The 21,579-nt window shown below is 38.5% G+C and overlaps 1 protein-coding gene across 3 annotated transcripts in view; it reads left to right on the plus strand.

The window, feature by feature from the left end:
- Nucleotides 1-20,684, plus strand: part of cep89 (centrosomal protein 89) — a 98,619-nt gene extending 77,935 nt beyond the window's left edge. Inside the window, exon 20 of one of the 3 annotated variants that reach the window (XM_026946804.3) lies at nucleotides 15,248-15,460. In XM_026946804.3, coding sequence (XP_026802605.3) covers nucleotides 15,248-15,317 — 70 coding nt within the window. In that variant the 3' untranslated portion in view covers nucleotides 15,318-15,460. Of the gene's footprint in view, nucleotides 1-15,243 lie in introns of all 3 variants that reach the window. The other 2 variants (XM_026946803.3, XM_053229448.1) reach the window with 2 other exon arrangements.
- Nucleotides 20,685-21,579: the final 895 nt, after the last annotated feature.

A 21,579-nucleotide genomic window follows, 5' to 3' on the forward strand; every position in this document is an offset into this window, starting at 1 on the left:
CTGGACTTTTACCTCGTTGTTTTCTTGAAAAAGCAATTGCTATCTTGTTCACCGACATACACTAGGGCTTTTGAGGTAATTTTTTCCTCTCCGTTAGTATTTTCTTGCTATTGATGTTAACACCTCTGGATTCCAAGCAGAACTGGTCAATGATATTACATCATATTATTGATATACAATAATTAATGATATACAATATTGGTACTACATATTAAGCATAGCAGCAAGTGTGTTCAAATTTCAGAGTGAGATTTTATGAAAGACGAAGGCCTAAGTCTACTAAGCAGCCGAACAGATACCACAGACAGTAAAAGTTCAGTTTGTATGCAACTCAGTAGCCCAAATAATAAATGCCCTGGCCAGTCCACCAGTTTGCTGACAGGATGCATGCATAAAATGGAGTAATATCTGGCTAGCCACATTTTAATTAGGCGAGATGTGCCTGCATTCATTTGCATGAACATTCTTATTAGAACCGCTGCTAAATTGACCAGCTTAAATGTTCACTAAAATGGCTGTGATTAGTGTCTCTCTTAATAAACATGGTCCTAAATGTGCCATAGTGCTGTAAATAGTCTGAAATACTGTTTTCTGGGTCACTGGGGTAAATAATGAACACACCAGTGCGTACCAGACAGACAGACAATCAGGGTAGGATATAAATGCCAATTGAGGACATACACACACACACACACACACACACACACACACACACTCTAGTCTCGAATTGAATATTGTTTGTCAGTTAAGAGCTAAAAAGCAGTGGCATGTGCAAAGTCAATCGTTCTGGCAGCAGGGCATAGCTGCATTGTGTTTTCATGTTTTTATATCTTGGTGGAGATCCTGAAGATGTTAAGAGAAAAAAAAAAACTTTTTTTTTTCCCTTTTTGCCTTTTTCCCACAAACAAACAACAACAAAAAACAACTATGAGTCAAATTGTTACTAAGGATTACAGTTGGGTTTAGGTGTAGCATTGATCAGCTGCATTAGTAATTATGTCATGGAAGGTCCTCACAAGGTTAGGAAAAACGTGTGTGTGTGTGTGTGTGTGTGTGTGTGTGTGTGTGTGTGTGTGAGTGAGAGAGAGAGAGAGAGAAAGTGAGAGAGAGAGAGAGAGAGGCAGAGAGAGTTGCAATATTCAGTATTAATAGTTTTACAAACTTTATTATGTTACGCTTCCTGTATTTTCTTTGCTAACTTTCTTATACTGTCTAATCAAATCTTTGGCAATACAGATGTGTTATTGTACCATTATTTGCGATCCCAACAACACAACGTATATTTGAAGAAAAACGAATGAGAACATAATCATATTTGTATTTGAAGGTACTATGTGTATCTCTGAATGGGAGAGTTGATCAAATTTTTTTTAATGTGTTTTGAATATGTCAGGAAATAACTTTCTGGGGATGTTTTAACCCAGTTAAACTGGGTTATTGTGTGACACTTTTTTCTTTTTTTCCTTCTGCTGTGACAGCTCTTCAAATGAAGCAGCAATTTGAAACTATTGAAATGATATTATATTATAAAAGAAATTTCAGATAGTTTGACAGTTCCATGTTTTGCATTGAAGAGCTGGGTACAAATGAAAGTCATTTTTGTTCTTCATGGTTTATTGTTCATTGTCCATAAATCTGTATTCATTTTTATGTATTGTGATTTCACACATCACTGGAAATATAGAGTAGAGAGTAAAGAGAGAGAGAGCTTGAGTGCAGAGCGGTTTTGGGGTCTGGCGGTTGGGTTTGGTGAATGGGATGACTTTTTAAAATGTGTGTGTCAAGCTTGCATCTTATTGATTGCATCTTAGTCATCTATTTCACTTATTGGCAAGTAATTAGGGTTGCAACAGTGTAAACCAGCAGTTCAAAAGAAACTTCATCTCACGTTTGCCAAACACCAGCTGGATGATCCAGAGTACTACTGCATCAATATTTAATGGATACATAAGAAAAACATTTTAAATGGCAAGCCTTTGAATGTTCTTTTAAACCCCCGTCTTATTTATAACCATCCATTTAATGAACAGCTGCAAAGGCCTTTTTTCCTGTTGTCACACCCTCTGTGTCACCGGCCACTGGCCCCCCTGGTGTAATCACTGGGGAGATGGGTCACCCACAGAAAGACTCTCCATAATATTTAATTGGCACTAGAAGCCATATAGAGATGTGTAGTTTGCTCAATACTCGAAAGACAATATGGGAAAATCTGTTCATTCCCAGGGGCTGATCACGACTTTATAAGCTCATCAAAACTTAAAGGCAAAAAGTCTTTAGCTGTTTTGTAACAAAGGCTGTTCTCTCATTGACACATTTTTTTTTTCACTGTGTTTAAATGCAAGGCAATGCAGCGCTGAAAAGAAATTAAACCTTTAAAGCTTATTGAAGTGTTTATAACCAGTACTGCAGTAATACATTTTAAACCTGATGTGCCAAAAGCAACTTATCTCACACTAAGATTATTTTATTATTTAATTTATTTGATTATATATAATGGTAACATATGTTTTTAATAATCAGATGGTCCAGTATAGACAAATTGAACAATATATTTGCTCATAGTGAGAAAGCATGAAAATGAAGCTCTGGCCTCCAGTGAATGAATTATATTCTAGCTAGTGTGGACTGAATGAATATGTTGCAGACAATGTGAAATAAATGAATGACTTTTGGATAGTTTGCATTGAAAAGCATGACTTACACTATAATTAAAGACTCCATTTTGTCACTTTAGTGCAGTTAATTAGAACTGCATAAAGGATAACACATGGAGAACATTCATTCGCCTGGTTTACTTTACTAAACCTGCTAATTACATATAATATGGCACATCTTCATTGCAGAGAAAATCTTAAGAATCGCTGGATGTTTCAGAAGTCCTACAATATATCCCTGTAATCAGGGACTATGGTACACAAATAACAAGCATTGATAATGCTGCTGCATCCTGCAGACACATTTCTGTATTTAACAGCACCCAGGAAATGCTAAGCATAACAACAGTATGCTAATGCTGATCAAACTAAGCAAAACTGTGAGGTCGTGTCAATTCAGTATCACTTCACAACATTCCGAAAGCTGAAATAAATAAGGGATAAATAATTAGCTAAAAATTGTGTGGGGAAAGAGTGTTGGGTAAAATAGGAGCACTTTTATATGTAGGTGTGACTGAAATACATATTTTCTCATTTTACTGGAATAGGCAATTTTCAACACTCAGAAATCTTTTACAAAAAGAGTTATAGCTACATTTACATACATGAAACAAAATATACCCAAGTCAAATTTATATTCAATCAGTGGGTAGATAGATTGTTTAGTAATACATCAAATAGATGACTCACCATGTACTCAAGCCGAGTACTTTTACATTTGGAGTCATTGTGTATGTTCTGTGCGTGTGTATCACTGTCTGACCAGCATGGTAAATCCAGAAACCGATTCTGTCAAAATAAAAAGGTTCATAATTTAATTAAGCAATATCGCAAGAACAAGAGTGCTGTTCGGCTGTAGGTTATCACAGCTGTGCTGATATTCAGTACAACAGTATGATCGTGATTGATGAGTATGAAAATGATATTAATCATATGCTCTGGGTTTAACAGTTACTATTTCTCAACCCAACTGAATACCAATGGAGATTTTGGAGCAACGTGTTAGAAAGCGCTGTCTCCAGTACAGTTCAAGACACTTGTAGAATTTATGCCAAGACACACTGATGCGGTTCAAAGACTTTCTAAGACTTTATGTTGTTCCTCCAATTTGTCACCCATCTGGATGTTTTTACTGTATGCAGTGGTTCACTGAACCTGTGTCTATCATCATAACTTTGCAGTGTGTGACTTTGCACTTTTACTGCTACCTGTGTGGATGATAAGAGTGTAGCTGTAGTAGCCTATAATTAGAAATTCCAGATCTAATGTTTTGTCCAAGTGACTGGGCACAAAGGGATGATGATCTCTGCCACAGCGCAATGAGACACAACCCTTAATTTGTGTTCAGTATGTAATTACTGTGAATCTCTCTTGTGAATACGACAATCTGTCAGAGAAGGGTATAATCAGAAACACAAGTCATACAGTGCTTGCGTGCAGACGCACGCACGTGCACGCGCACACACACACACACACACAGAGTTTAATTATATACTCCTAGCACAGCTGATCAATCTTGCTCTCTGTGACCCTAGCTGTCCAAACAATGCTTATACAGCAGACTAGTGGACTGTTCAATAGATACACCGGCATGTTTATGAGAGGACATGCGTGTGCTTTAGTTATTTTGATGCTTCATTTTGTCCTTTCTTTACTAGCTTCCTTATGGGGAAAACATTATCAGCTTAAAACTGTCTTATTTTATGTTCTCATATTCTTACCTTATACTGTAGGTATTACATGCGTCATATTTTCGGAAATGTATGTGACTTTTAATGTACAGTGTTACAAATATTGTTAATTATTCAAATACTTTTTATGAAAATTACAATATATCAGAATATCCTGTTTATACACATTTGCATATTTTTATGCGCTATTATGTTTTTCTGTGCATTTGTCCATCCGAGATTCTCGTTAGCACAATATCTCAAGAACAAGTGGTTGATTTATGTGGAATTATCATTGTAACCCGCAGATGAACTGAATCTTGCATTGAACTTGTTTGCTAATGTTTCCTATAATAATAATATAATATAATATGTTTCCTAAAACCTGTAACTTTTACTGTACTGAACACATACACCTACTGTCCACTTTATTAGGAACATCTGTACACTTGCACATTCATGCAGTCATCCAGTCAGGCAAATGTGGCAGCACTGCAATGCATAAAACCATGCTACAATAACTCAATTAACCATTCTTTACAACTGTGCTGACCTGAAAAGCATCCCTAGCTGTGTATATATATATATATATATATATATATATATATATATATATATATATATATACATATATATATACACACAAAATTCTTTTGTTTAAAGACATTTGGGTTTGAGATTGATGAGAAAGATGATGAGACAATAAATCAGAATTTTAGCTTTCATTTCATTTCAGCTTTCATATTTACATCTAGATGTGTTAAAGAACATTTGGGGGGTTGCTCCCTTCAGTCTCCTCTTCAGGAGGTGAAATTCATGCTTAATTAAGGGTTAAGGTCTGGTGATTGACTTGGCCAGTCTAAAACTTTCTACTTTTTTCCTCTGATGAAGTCCTTTGTTGTGTTGGCAGTGTGTTGTGGGTCATTGTCTTGCTGTGTGAAGTTCCTCCAAATTACATTGGATGCAATTCTCTGTAAATTGGCAGACAGAATGACTTACATTATCCTTACAGCTCACTTTAAGTTAACTCATAACTTTATCCAAAAAAGTTTGCTGCTTGAGAGCAATATATATGATAATATAACTGATATATATAATATAAAGATGTAGTCTCATCCTATATCCTCCATGCAATGGAAACCTTTTCATAATACAGTCCCCTCTGAAAGTATTGGAATGGCAAGGACAATTCTTTTGTTTTTGCTTTATATTGAAGACATATGGATTTGAGATCAAAAGGTGAATATGTGACAATAAATCAGAATTTCAGCTTTCATTTCCTGATATTTACATCTAGATATGTTAAACAACTTAGAACATGGCACCTATTGTTTGAACCCACCCATTTTTCAAGTGATTATTAATTTAAAAAATATTGGAACATGTGCTTGACAGGTGTTTCTTGTTGCCCAGGTGTGCCCTGTTAGTTCGATTGTTTAAACAATTATAGTGCTGAATGTCTCTTGGTTTGAGCCCTGGGTTTTGCCTGTGAGCACTGCATTTGTTATATTAAAAAGGATAAACCAACATGAAGACCAGAGAGCTGTCTATGGGAGAAAAGCAAGCCATTTTGAGCTGACAAAGGAGGGAAAATCAATCAGAGCCACTGCACAAGCATTGGGCATAGCCAATACAACAATTTGGAATGTCCTGAAAAAGAAAGAAACCACTGGTGTACTAACAACCAGACATCAAACAGGTCGGCCAAGGAAGCAACAACATCTGTTCATGACAGAAACATTTTGAGAGCTGTGAAGAAAAATCCCGAAACAACAGACATCACCAACAAAATCCACCATTCGAAGAAGACTTTGAGAGCAGAAATACATCAATCAGCCATAACGTTATAACCACCTGCCTAATATTGTGTGGGTCAAACAGTTCTGAACCATTGAGACATGGACTCCATAATTCCTCTGAAGGTGTGCTGTGACACCAAGACAACTTTTGGTAGGTGCTAACCACTGCATACTGGGAACACCCCACAAGCTCTGCCGTTTTGGTGATGTTCTGCCCCAGTTGTCTAGCTATTACAATTTGGTCCTTATCAAAATTGCTCAGATCCTTATGCTTGCCCATTTTTCTTGCTTCCAACACATCAACTTTGAGAGCTGACTGTTTACTTGCTGCCTAATATAACCCATCCCTTGACAGGTGCCATTGTAACGAGATAAACAATGTTATTCACTTCACCTGTCAGTGGTTTTAATGTTATGGGTGATTGGTGTAAAAACGATTTGAAATTTAACTTATAAATTACTGCCTAGTTTGTGACCCCATATAATTAAGTATAACCCTGTTTTTTTTTTTTTTTAATCTGGTAGGATCTTGCATTTATCATGTGAACTACATAAAATGCATGCTGTTAAAGAAAATTCTATACTTTTATTACATGATTCAGAAGACCAGTTGTGACCAGTTCTTCAGAAGGGTCTATAAGGACTAAAGGTACACTTGCATTAAGGAAGCGAATGTCCAAGCACGCACTCATCAGTCAAATGTACTAGACTGCTGTTCACTAAAAGTGAGAAAGCTAGCTGTAGTAATGGAAAAAATTCAGTGATCCTTACAGTTTTTTTTTTCTAATGGAAACCAATGTACTGTTAGCATGATTATGGTACATACAGGTACCATATTATCCCAACACTGTATCTCTATATCTCTATCTCTCATATTCTCTCTACACTAAAATCTTAATCTAGCCATGCACAATCTGATTTCAGATCTGCCTAAAGCCGCATTTTTATTATGCCTACAGTAGTGTCTGGAGTGTGAGACCCCCTTTATGTTTTTCTTAAATCTTGTGTAGGGTTGTTTAGTAAATCAAGTGTGCACAAAAATAGATGAATAAAGATCAGTATTTGGAGCTATTGGTCATGCTCTGAATCTTAACATTGCAATAATGCAAATGTGTATGTAATGTAAGATGTAATAACAAAGATGCAACATCCCTTAGATATGAGTTCTCCCTGTGTGTGTGTGTGTGTGTGTGTGTGTGTGTGTGTGTGTGTGTGTTAGCTGATCAGCTCCTACAGTCCCATTGATTTCCACTTCATTTAGCAACTCTTGTGGTTTTTGCTGTAATGAATAAGCTCTGCTCTGTGCATGTGGATGAGTGTACTAGCCATAGATCAGCTTGGATTTTGGTGCAGTGGAAACACAATCTCTAGAGTAAAGAGTCACATCTCACTGTCTGGATACCACTGGACATATGTTTGACTGTTGAACATCTTCATTCCAGCTGTCATAGTTACACTTGCTCATTAGCCTGTAAAATATTGCCTGATATTGACAACACCATGCTACTGAGCTACACTGACTGACATTGACTACATTGAGCCTCAGATTTTACTATTACTGCTGAGAGAACTGTAATTTGTCATAAATGCTTTATTTGTGTTTTTTTTTTTTTCTGAGACTGGAAGTGTGTCCTTGTGATGAGTCCTCAAAATTCAAACACAGTTCAGCCTTTGCCACCCTGCCTTGTGTGATCAGACAATCATCAGTTGTGGTTTAGTGGCAAAAATACCTTGGTGTAAAATGTAGACCAATGGAAGTGGTCTCTTTTATACCCATAGGGTGTGTGTTTGTAGGGTGTATGTAGACCATGTAGAGTGTGTGTGTTTGTGTATGTGTATGCCAAATGCCTTAGTGTCCACTTTTGATCGGCACACGCCAAGGAGATTGAATGGCTCTCTACAGCAAATGTTGTGGTAATAAAAAAAAAAAAAGACAAGGAGGCATGAATAAGGAAGTAGCCAGCAGCCACTGGTCAATTACTGCATCATCTGCTTTTTTGTTCTCACTCCAGTGGCTTCTGTGTGCTCAGTTGACTGGTTGCCACACTTTTTTGGGGAGCACGCATAGGAAGTGGTCCATATCCACCCACCTCACAACCTGCACAGAGCTGGTTAAGTTGCTGGGGTTATATGACCTATAAAGGAATTGGACAATTGCTGCTGCAGGGAACATTCCATTGCAACCCCCCCAAATTTATGTTTTCAATTGCTTATAATTCCTTTTCTATTTTGGTCATGATGCTATGATGACTCCTGTTCCCACTCCTTAGGATTCACTCATACATTTTAAGGAAAGCTCCTGAGCATTACTAAATAGCGAGCTTGGTTACTAATGTGCAGGTGATGTGACTGGGTTCTCCTGTCTCTTCTCACTGAACTAGCCACAAATTTTCTGTGAGGGACTTTAGGCAGAGAGCACATTTCCTGGGTTATGCACAGGTTTTACATTGACATCTCAACTTGGTCTTTTTCTCAGCTGGAGTGTGTGAGGGAGGAAATGTGCTCCAATGGGGTTTTCACCTCTGAGTAATCTGAAATGACAGAAAGAATATGTTATTGCAGCTATGCCAGGACTGAGAATTTTCTCCAATTTTCTCTTTCCCTTTTGAATAGCGCCATTTTTATTTATTTTCCTTCTTGACACCAGCCTCTAGCATTTAGGGCAACCTATGGGCTCCAGCTGTTTCAGATTCAGCCCACTCTGCACCTGCATGGGTACATCTAAGCAGTCTCCTTAGATGAGGCTTGACATTTATTATTGAGGTTCAACATGTCTTTCTGTGATGCTTGTGGTACAGCTCTTGCTTTGAGCTTTTCCTTTGGCTCAAGACAAAATATCTATGGACCTTGCCTGTTGAAGGAAGAGATTATCTAACCTCTTCTAAATCTAAAATTAGCTCAGAATTTCGTTACAGAATCACAGCATAGTACCTTCATAGGACAGCGATAATTTACTAATTTGTATTTACAGAAAAAGTCCTGAAATAAGAGACATTCAATTGTTCAATTAGATATTTACAAATTATGAGTGATAATACTTCATTGCATCATGGTCACGAAATGCCCTGAAATGTATTGCTTTTGTAAGTAAGTATTTGTGTTACATTCAATAATGTTTAAAGAAAATACACACACTTTCACAAAAATATGTATTGTTACTAGCTAACTATCGGTTAACTAATTTAGATCTCTAGTTTTAGTACTCCCACTGTCTTGTAAGCATGTAGTTGTATTTCTACCATATGTGATCTACATATCCACTGAAATGTAAACTGCCAAGGACAAACTGCAAAATCTCTAAGCAGAATGGTTTTTAATGTACCATAAGTTGCTTAATCTGGTGAGTGATGTGGTCCAGGCACCTGTATGTCTAAGTAATACCACTAACTTCCACAGAAGAAAACATCCCTCTTCCTTTAAGCTTGAGTGAATGATCATCCGTTCAAGGCAGGGAAAACCCAGTACTGTCACGGGCATTGCTGCAACTGAGGGATTTAGTCATGGAAAACTCACCGAAATAGAACATTGATACAGAGAGGTGGTTTATCAAATAAGCTGCATGGGCCACAACCTATGGAAATGGGTCATAAAATCATAAAGTTTGTACATGATGTAGGCTACTTAAATGTCATGTAATTAATACCATTGTTTTTGTTAATCCTATTTTTACTCTTGTAAAAAAAAACAAAACAACAACATACATACAGTTTGAAGAATAAGCTGACCAAGCGCTTGTCTGCTATGCTTACAGCCCACTTTCAGTGTTGTTTATAAATTGATCCAAGATAAGCAATGTCTCTGATGAAGATGCTGTCTGTCTTCCTCCATTCAGGAATGAATGAACAAATGAATGTTTGTTTGTTCGTTCGTTCATTCATTATAAACTTTTTCAGCACTTTACCAGGTTGGTATGATTGATTAATTGATAGTCATCAATTATTTGCATTGTGTCTGCATTTTTCTGGCTCTGATCTTGTTGGGATTTCAAGAACACTGCAAGTTATGTCTGATGCACAGTGTTTGTGATGCTGCAGACGTGTGTGTGTGTGTGTGTGTGTGTGAAAAGTGGAGTGATTCCAGCTCTTCTGTTGCATTTCTTTCAAGCACCATCTGTTTGGCTTTCACAGAAGGTCATAAATTATGAGTGCAATCTACAGAGCATTCATAACCACACACACACACACACACATATACATGCAGGAACAATAACGACTCATAATTGACCTCTTTTGTGTGTGTGTGTGTGTGTGTGTGTGTGTGCATGCACACTTTGGTGACTGCACTTTGGGCTCTGCTCAACAGATGGCTTGGCTAATTGATCTGTCATAATGACGGCTTATAGGCTAATTCAGCAAGCACAACAATATCACAGTTTACACACATATATCTTCCTTTGGGTCCCTGGAGGACTAGTGGTTAGGCCATGGTGCTCTCACCGTGGTGTTCCTGGCCAGGGAGATAGCCCCAGCCACTGGGGTTGCATGAGACCGTGCACTTCCAGTGGCGGTCCCAAGCCCAGATAAAATTGGGGAGGGTTGCATCAGGAAGAGCATCCGGCGTAAAAACTGTGCCAAATCAAATATGCGGACCCATGATCAGCTGTAGCGACCCCTAAAGGGAGCAGCCAAAAAAAAAAAGAACAACAACATGTATATCTTCCTTTGTTCGTATGTTTCTGAAATAAAGTTGGTTCTGTGTAAAAAAACAAAAATCAATGCAGGATTCTTCAGTCTACTGATCAACAATGACACTGGCGAGAAGAGTCAGAGGCTCATAAAATTGGACAGGATGGTCTAAAGCCACAGAGCGTACACAGCAGAGGGCATCAATATTCAGCAATCATAACTGTCTAGTCAATCACTAGGGGCCTCATGTACTTAGCTTTTTGCGCCCCACAATTAACGATGACGTGTAATAATACAGGGCCATTTTAGGACCTTGGAGAACTGTCAACCCTGGATATAGTACATACATCAAAGAAATGATGGCAGTAATGCCCTCCACAACATTTACTTGACACAAATGTCTTCATTTAAAAATAACAAATTTATTTTTTGTTACTGAACTTGCATTTCCTCTTTAACCCAAAGCTTTTTGACAGTGACACTAAGAGAACATTTAGTAGGTGTCCCAGGGGCAGTGTGCATGATGAGCCACAGAAAATTGAATGTTACCACATTGGAAGCACATATTGTAGTTTTGCAATATAAATTTTATGTTTTGTCTCCTCACATACAGTGACACCAGAAAGTATTCAACTCCCAATGATTATTTCTCTTATTGAGTATATGCAAAAGTATATTAGAATGTGATTTTTTTTCTGCTCCTTTTGAAGTGACTCTCTACAGAAATAAAATAAAGTTTAGATGTCCTCAGAATTATGTGAAAATTAAAAAAAAAAAATTTAACCGTTTAATTGATAAGTATTCACCCCCTAAGTGTGAATTGTCCTTTTGCAGTAATTATAGCTTTGAGTTGTCTGATGTGTCTCTATGAGCATTTTGGTTTTGACACTTTCTTCTATTCCTCAATGCGTATTCCCACAAACTCTACCAAACGAGATGGAGAACATTGGACAGCAATTTTCAGGTCATGCCTCAGATTTTCAGTTGGATTTAATTCTGGGCTTTGACTCGGCCATTCCAAAACACAAGCCTTCTTTTTGTCAAGACATTCCTGTGCTTTGGGTCATTGTCCTGGTGGAACATATATTTTCCATGTTGGATGGAGCCACATATAAGTTTTCCAGTTCCAGTTTTACAAGCTTTCCAGTTCCTCCTGCTGAAAAGCATCCATGGAGCATGATGCTACCACCATGTTTGATCAGAGGAAAGGTGTTACCTGGGTGTTGTTTGGTCTTCATCAAACATTACTCTTTTTCTTTAGACCAAATGGCTCAACTTTCGTCTTAAAAAATTCTTTTTCCAAAAGCTCTTAGGTTTTCTGACATGGCCTTTCTCAGAGGTGGCCTTTCTCTCTCCCAGGCCGGATCTGAGAAGAGCTGATGATGTTGAGCTCTACACAGGTTGTCCTATTTCAGCCAGTGAGCTCTGTAACTCCTTCAGTGATGTAGCTGGACTCATGAACACTTCACTGGACTTCTTGCAAAAACTGTTTTGAAGGATGGCCTGATCATGCTAGTGTCTGGGTTGTTAGATTGCTAAAAGAAAGGAGGGTGAATATTTATCAATTATTGATAAGTTTTCAGACTTTTTAATGTATTTATAATTTATTTATAATTTAATTATAATAATTAAATTTAATTCAGTTGTATTTCAAATTCAAAATAGCAACAAAAAAAAAATCCCATTCTAAGGAGGAGCAGGGGGAGGGGATACTTTCTGGAGGCCCTGTACATACAGTACTGTGCAAAAGTCATAGGCACCCTATTTTTTCCCTCCCTACATTAGTCTTGGCCAATTCCCACCCACCAGTTAGATCTCGCCTGTCATAACACAGCCAGCAACTGGGGATGGTGAAGACTAAGACTTGCATCCTTTGAGATATGTGAAGGAATCCAACTGCATCTTTTTGAACTGCTGCTCATGGTGCATCACAGGGCGGCATAACACACTTGGAGGAAAATGGTATCCTCCTCTTCTGCATGCAGGAGCTCACAGACGCCCATGACTGACTAGTTTCACTGTCATTGGCAGGGGAGAGAACAGCACCCCTCCCTCCCTGAGAGCATGGCCAGTGTTTCTCTCTTGGACTCCTGGCCATGGATGGTTGTACCCTAATTTTTTAAAATGTTAATTTTGTCTTAGATGTTCATATGACTTCTGCATTATTGCATCAGTAAAAAAATAGATTCCCAAACATTACTTTTTCCAAGTAAAATTAAATGTTACAGAAAAATGTTTGTATGTCAGTTAAGAAGCCGTAACATTAAAACCACTGACAGGTGAAGTGTTGTTAAATCTTGTTAAAGTGGCACCTGTCAAAGGGTAGGATATATTAGGCAGCAAGTGAACAGTCAGTTCTTGAAGTTGATGTGTTGGAAGCAGGAAAAATGGGCAAGTGTAAGGATCTGAGCTACTCTGACAAGGGCTAAATTGTGATGGCTAGACAACTGAGTCAGAGGATCTCCAAAATGGCAGGTCTTGTAGGGTGTTCCTGGTATGCAATGGCTAGTACCTACAAAAAGTAGTCTAAGGAATGACAACCGGTGAACAGGCAACAGGGTCATGGGCACCCAAGCCTCACTGATGCATGTGGAGAGCAAAGGCTAGCCCGTCTGGTCCGATCCCACAGAAGAGCTACTGTAGCACAAATTGCTGAAAAAGTTAATGCTGGCTAGGATAGAAAGTTGTCAGAAGACACAGTGCATCGCAGCTTGCTGCTTATAGGGCTGCGTAGCTGCAGACCATTCAGAGTGCCCATGTTTACCCCTGTCCACTGACGAAAGCTCCTACAATGGACACATGAGCATCAGAACTGGACCATGGCGCAATGGGAGAAGGTGGCCTGGTCTGATGAATCACATTTTCTTTTACATCATATGGACAGCCAGGTGTGGGTGCATCACATACCTGGGGAAGAGATGGCACCAGGATGCACTATGGGAAGAAGACAAGCCAACTGAGGCAGTGTGATGCTCTGGGCAATGTTCTGCTGGGAAATCTTGGGTCCTGGCATTCATGTGGATGTTACTTTGACACATATCACCTACCTAAACACTGTTTCAGACCAAGTACACCCCTTCATGGCAACGGTATTCCCTAATGGCAGTGGCCTCTTTCAGGAGCATAATGCGCCCTGCCACACTGCAAATATTGTTCAGGAATGGTTTGAGGAACATGACAAAGAGTTGAAGTTGTTGACTTGGCCTCCAGATTACCCAGAACTCAGTCTGATCAAGAATCTGTGGGATGTGCTGTACAAACAAGTCCGATCCATGGAGGCCCCACCTCGCAGCTTACAGGACTTAAAGGATCTGCTGCTGACGTCGTGGTGCCAGATACCACAGCACACCTTCAGAGGTCTTGTGGAGTCCATGCCTCGAAGGGTCAGTGTTTTGGGGCACAAGCGGGACCTACACAATATTAGGCATGTGGTATTAATGTTATAGCTGATTGGTGTATTACATAATAGACCACTTTTCAGACAAAAAAAAAAAAAAACGATGTGAAAACAGAAGCAAATGTGACAGTCAACGTCTCCAGATGAACTGTGGCAGATTCTCCAAGATGCTTAGAAAAACTTACCAGCCAATTCCTTTTAAAACTCCACAAAACATACATGAGACTACTGATGCATTTTTAAGGGCAAAGGTTTGTCACACCAGATATTGACTGTTTATTTTAGTGCTGTTTATTGCTCTTTATAGAGGTTTTTTTTTAATGAAAAAGGGTTAATTTTGTTATTTTTAAAGCATCTTTGCTTTACAGCATTTCTTTACATGTGCTTAAGGCTTTGGCACAATAATATATATCTGACCCTGAAATTGTGGAATGTGGACTTAACTGCTTTCTTCCTTTCCTTGTTTCCTTTTCCCCCTTCCTTTACTTCCATTCTTTTCTTTCCATGTTTCCTTTCTATCTGTATAGCTGTCATTCACAGTAATCATACCTTTTCACAAAAACTCATTCCTGTGGGATTTGATCATCACTGATGATTGGGTATAAGTCTGGAGTACATGGTCATTATGGTTAAAGTAGCTGGAAGATTTCTTTCACACTCCCCCCCATTGTCTCTCTCAGATGACGTCCATGCCTTGCCTCATTTACAGATAATGACGGGTATTGTAACCCAGCTGTGGCTTACAGAGGCTTTACATCTACCACCTCCTACTCTTTTACCTGTCTTTGTCCTCCTCATCTCTTTTGCATCATCACCTCTCCCTACACATTTAAGCTTAGAATTTGGCATGTACGTCATTGTGTACATGTGTGTATTTGCTATCTTCTGTACTTAGATTGTCTTTATAGTAAAGTGTTTGGGTGTCTGGCATAAGTGTTCTTCATCATAGTCAATTGAGGCTTAACTACCTGTGATTAAAAAGCTAAATAAAAGTCATTACTGGTCTGTGCCTCTGGTGGATGTAGATGTAAGCGTACTTGTATTTACATCTCTTTATGGTTCTCTCTCTCTGTGTTTCTCTCTCTCTCTCACCGACAGAGAGGTGGAGAATGAACTGGAGGTGGTATGGGAAGCTGCTGCAAGAGAAAACCAGCATTTGCAGGACATTGTGATGGGCAAGGTCGATGTTTTGTTGAGCCCTCATGACTCACGCCTCTCTCTGGCCTGGAAGCCACAGGAAAACCTCAACCAAGCATGCCATCCGAACAGCACAATGTCTCCTACCTTTATCATGATACCAAAACAGAGCAGTGCCACGTTCAAACCTGATTCTCTACAGCACCACTACCTGTCGTCTGATGAGAGTCTAATGATGCTTTAGACTTTTATTCCTGATATGACACGTGAAACTGATGTCCCTAATAAAGAATGGGATCATTTAAAAAATAAATTGAGTAAGCACTTCACAAGGCCTAAACATGATTAGATATGCTATATGTGCCAAATAATGGATTCTCTTTCATTCTGGTCTATTTATTCTGTAAAACTGTAGTGAGCCCCTCTACACCAAACAGTATCACTCATGTTGAACCATTTCCACTTTCCATAACAAATCTTTTGGCCCAAAATTCAGTCATTTTTATTGTTACCACTGTAAGTTGAAAAATAATTTTCCACCATAGATGGTGCTAATTTCTTTACTTCTCTGTGACACCAACAAACATTATCCATCCAACAAATGACTTTTTAGGAAACCAAAAATATTTTTTTTCTGTGGAAGCACTCTGAAGAGTTCTTTTTGGAATTCTTTTTTCTTAACTGTTGAATGCATTTGCTTGACAATAATTTAAAATTCACAGTTCTTTCTTAACCCTAAATGTAAGACAAGCTCTGCATTTGATTTTAGATTATGTAGGTGAAACCCAGTTCCATATGTTAAGCTTGATCTACTTAATTCCACCCATTCATCAGTCTTTAATGATTATTTTTGCTCTTATACACTGATTCACTCTTGCGTTGTAATTAAATGCCTTTCAGGTGCTGATTATCTGATTATCTAGTTTTATGTATAACTTAACAAAACACATCAAAACATCACTAAACAATTTAGCTATGTTAAAAAATAGTGCATAGCAGCTCAATTTTTTAGGACTTACATACAGAGAGTGTACTTGTGATCTCTCCATGGTTGGAATTAGTAGACTGAGATAATACAGAGTGTCCTTGAGAGAGACTCAGACAGTAACTGATTAGAAGATTCTTCTCAGATACGTACAGAGGTCCAGATTATTGCATTAATGTGTAATCTTAATTACTGATCATGTCTGAAGAACATGATGTTTTTCTTGACTACAAGGAATTGAACTGGGTGATAAATTAATTGCCTTTTTTGAAGTTTTGCCAAAATAGTTTTAATCAAAAGAGCCTCTTCTGTCGTTTTAATGAGACCAAAGTTACACATTTTTGATATTCTGAACATGAGTAAACTGATGTGCAGTTTGTCATTAATGTATTATCAAAGAATTTCTTTAAATTATTTAAGTATATAAGTACTACTCAGATGCTTGTTAATAAATAATGTCCACTCCATCTGAAGTTTAACACAAGATGTATAATCACAATTTCCTAGGAAAATGCAGAAGGCTTTTTATCACATGCACGTACAGTATATTTTAGATATACCAGTAGTAATTGAAAATACTTACAATCATACAGTAAATTGTCATTTTTAACACTTTGTTGTAAAGCTTTTGCAGTCAATGGCTGCCTGAAGTCTGGAACTCACAGTCACCACCAGATGCTGGGTTTCTTCCCTGGTGATGCTCTGTCAGGCCTTTACTGCAGCTTGTTCTTAAGGCATTTTGCCTTCAGTTTTTGGCTTCAGCAAGTGAAATGCATGCTCAATTGGATTCAGGTTAGGTGAATGACTTGGCCAAGAGCATAAGCTTAACTTGTATAGCATACACTTTAAAAAGTATTGGGTTGCTTTCAAAGTATGCTTCAGGTCCTTGTCCATCTGCTCTGTGAAACAACATCAAATGAGTTTTGAAGCATTCGGCTGTATCTGAGGAGATCATATAGCCCTACACATTTCAATATTCATCCTGCTGAGTGACTTTCAAGTAATAAGGCTTCAAGCAGAAATAGTGCATCAGGATGGATCAGGCAGATCTGGATGGCAGAAGGAGTCAAGATCACTGGTATCTTAGGACATGTGTAGCATGAGAGAGAGAGAGAGAACACAGATTATTAGGAATGTGCATTGTGTGCAGGGTGCAAGCAGGGACTCCGGCAAGACTAGCTATTACAGCATAACTAAGATGGAGAGCCAGATGGTAACACAGACATGAGGGCACCTTTGGACATAAAGCAACCAGCCACTACACCATCAATAAACTTGAGTAATAGTGGGGGGGGTGATGGCATTCAAACATCACAGTTCACCAAACACTCTATGCCTAAACACATGAGCTGCACCATTACCTAAGAGAAATGCTATTAACAAAAGGCTTGACTAAACAAATAGGTTTGTAGCCTAGACTTAAAGACTGAGACTGTGTCTGAGTCCCGAATACTAATTGGAAGGCTGTTCCATAACTGGGGGGCTTTGTAAAAACAATCTCTTTCCTCTGCCTTCATTATTCAAGATGCCAATAAAGAACCTGCACCTTTTGATCGAAGTAGGCATGGCTAGAGTCAGTAATAACACCAAGGTCTTTTACTGCTGCACATGATGCCACTGAAAGCTTATCCAGAGTTAGTATGTAATCAGAAAGCTTGCTTCTAGCTGTCTGTGTTCCTAGTGGAAGTACTTGTTAGAATTAAGTAGGAGGAAGTTACTCAGCATCCAGTGTCTAATGTCTTTTACACATTTCTCAACTTTATTAAGCTGGTGTCTCTCATCTGGCTTACGGAAGCTAATATCATGTTTATGAATAACTGTATCCAGAGGTAACATGTATAGAGAAAAAAGCAGTGGGCCTAAAATAGAACCATGTATAAAACCAAACTTTACCTTAGGGTGCATTGAGAAGTCATCCTTTACATCTTCAAACTGATAATGATCAGTCAAATAAGACCTGAGCCAGGAGAGGGCCGTTGCATTAATGCCAACATTTTCTAGTCCATCAAGGAGAGTAATATGATTAGTGGTGCCAAAAACTGCACTAAAGTCAAGCAACACAAGCACAGAGACAAAACACTAATCAGAGGCCAGCAGTAGATCATTTACCATTTTGACCAGCGCTGTCTCAGTACTGTGATGAGGCCTAAATTCTGACTGATAGATTTCATAAATGATATTCCTATGCATCTTTTCCCCATTCAGTTTATTGGCTGATGAGATTAAATTCTCCTCTAATATGTCCCAGTATATCGTTCCATTCATATTTCCTTTCATGATGTGTAATGCCCCAGTTTGCAAAGAAGCAACCTTCATACTGCACTGTGTGTATGATGTTCTAGGGATCACATGCACAACCCTTCTTTCTTCAAACAGTATAAGCTGAATTATTGCCGAACAGTTCTGTTTTTGTTAAGTCTGACCAGAGTATATTGTTCCAGCAATTGTTTTGATTTGTCTAAATGCTTTAAACATGCATCTCTGTGTTTTTTAACAGAGCAGAGGAGCTTTGTGTGGATTGTAATAGAGATGATTGTAGTGCAGTTTATTGCTTATTGTTCTCTGTGTCACTGTTGTTCCTGCTGCTTTCAGGACAAACTCTTTTCGAGTGACTGCTAGCTTCTCTTTCACCCTTTTTATTACTAGTCTGAGAGCACATTGTGAAATCTTGCATAGTTCACCTGTACAGGGATGATTAGCTGTGGTTCCATGAACTTTCCAAAAATGTTATTTCCCCTCACTTTGTATATACCTGCACATTTAATTATCCAGTTATCCAATTATCCAATCAGCAGCACAATGCAGATACAAATGTTCAGCTTCAGTAATGTTTACATCAAATACTGGGATTGGGGACGAATGTGATCTCAGTGATCTCAGCGGCATGGTTGCTGGTGCCAGACTACCAGGTTTGAGTGTTTCAGAAACTGCTGATCTCCTCTGATTTTCACACACAACTGTCTCTAGAGTCTCATAAACACATGAAAAAACACCCAGTTAGTAGCAATTCTGTGTGCGGAAATGCCTTGTTGATGAGAGAGGTCAGAGGAGAATGGCCAGACTGGTTTGAGCTAACAGGAAGGCTACAATAACTCAAACAACCACTCTACAACAGCAGAAGGCCACACCGTTCCATTCCTGTCAGCCAAGAACAGGAATCTGAGGCTACAGTGGGCACGATCTCACCCAAACTGGACAGCTGAAAATTGGAAAAAAGGTCGCCTGTTTTTTCCCAACTCATGGCTGATCTATCTTTAATCAAGTTTAACTCACTCATTATTCTGTCACAAAGATCAATCAGTGTATCTGACAGTCCTAAGGAGCCTACAGTTGAGGCCAACAGTTTACATACACCTAGGCTTATACATTAAATTTTTCACAGCTCCACACATTTCATGTTGCCATACATTCCTGTGTTAATTCAGTTAGTGTATTTTAGGTACTGTGCATCCACAGATAGGGGGTACACCTTTATTAAAGCACTTTTACAGCAACTGGAAGTACCTAAATGGGTATATGTCACCCCTGTGAACCATCAAAAGGACTTCACCAGTCTTCATTCAGTCTCTCTGCTGATTCAACTTCACAGAATGGACGGTAAAGCGAGGAACTCTCATCTCTCTTATGTTGATTGCCTGCAGTCTGGCTGCAAAGAGATGGGTCCCACTTATCATCCTGGTTTGCCCCTCTCAACGGTGTAAAATCAATCAGTGCTAGCCAGTAGCATTACTTAATTTCATCCAATAAATGGAAAAGATTAAAATGGGTGAAATAACAGATGCTGGACAGAGAATGTTTGGTGAAAAAAGTGTTGGACAGATGAATGGACAGATGAATCTAGGTTTGAGGTGTTTGGATGAAAAAAGAACAGTTCTAAAGCACAGAACAAATGAAAAGATGCTGGAGGAGTCCTTGATACCATCTGTCAAGCATGGTGGAAGAAATGTGAAGGTCTGGGTTGCTTTGGTGCTTGTAAAGTGGGAAATTTGTACAGGATTAAAGGAATTTTGAATAAGGAAGGCTATCACTCCATTTTGCAACACCATGCTTTACCCTGTGGATGGCTCTTGATTGGAGCTAATTTCACCCAACAGGACAACGACCCAAAGCACTGCTCCAAATTATGCAAAACCTATTTAGGGAAGAAACAGTCAGCTGGAATTCTGTTTGTAGTGGATTGGCCAGCGCAATCACCAGGCCTCAACCCTACTGAACTGTTGTGGGAGCAGCTTGACAGGATGGTATGAAAGAAGTGCCCATCAAACCAACCCAAATTGTGGGAAATGCTTCAGGAAGCATGGAGTGAAATTGATGCAGATTACCTCAACAAATTGACAGCTAGAATGCCAAAGGTCTGCAAGGTTATAATTGGTGCAAATGTAGGATTCTTTGATGAAAATGTTCGAAGCACTAAATTGTTATTTCAAGCAGAAATCATTATTTCTAACCTTGTCAATGTCTTGACTATATTTTTTATTCATTTTGCAAATAATTTAATGAATAAAAGTATGAGTTTTCATTGAAAATGTGAAACTTTCTGAGTGATTCCAAACTTTTGAATGGTAGTGTATTTATCTGAAGTATTTATTTATTATTTTTTATCCTTGGTTTTATGTTAATTTTTAATTACTCTCCATGTGTGTTTGAAGAGGATACAAACAGGAGCCATTCAACTTCTTATGCTTGCTTGTACACAGTATTCATCATTTTTATAGCCGTGTGTTACTCTGCTACTTTGTATTTTGTTGGTTCTGGGTGTCTCTTCTACCTTTGTTTTGTTTTTGATTTTTAACCTTCCACCACTGAGTAGATCGACACTAGCCCAGTGGTGTCCCATCCAGGGAGCATTCCCACATTACACCTGGTGTTTCCAGGACAGGCACCAGATCTACCATGAAGCTGACCAGGATAAAGTGGTCACTGATGATGAATGAACCATATCTAGAGTTGGTGATCTGAGTTTAACAGTTTAAAAGATAGACAGGGGAAAGGTATCTGTATACAGATATGTTCTATCTGAGTGCTTAACTTGATTTTTTGGACAGCCCATTGAGTTTATTGACATTCCTTGTGTACAGTACACACAAGGTTGCCTGTTCTTTTTTCACAAGTTTAATTGACATTTGGTATTCAGTTGCATCTAGGCCACCTCACTTACAACAATGACTAGCCTATCACCCTACAAAAAAGAACATCACGCATTTAATTTTGTGAGCATATAATACTCATTACCTACAATCGGCAATTGAAAAGCCAAGACTACAGTTTTTGACAATGTTTTAGTGTATGTATAATAAAATCTTACAATTTTA

The sequence above is a fragment of the Pangasianodon hypophthalmus genome, chromosome 25, assembly GCF_027358585.1.
Source record: "Pangasianodon hypophthalmus isolate fPanHyp1 chromosome 25, fPanHyp1.pri, whole genome shotgun sequence".
Lineage (NCBI taxonomy): Eukaryota > Metazoa > Chordata > Actinopteri > Siluriformes > Pangasiidae > Pangasianodon > Pangasianodon hypophthalmus.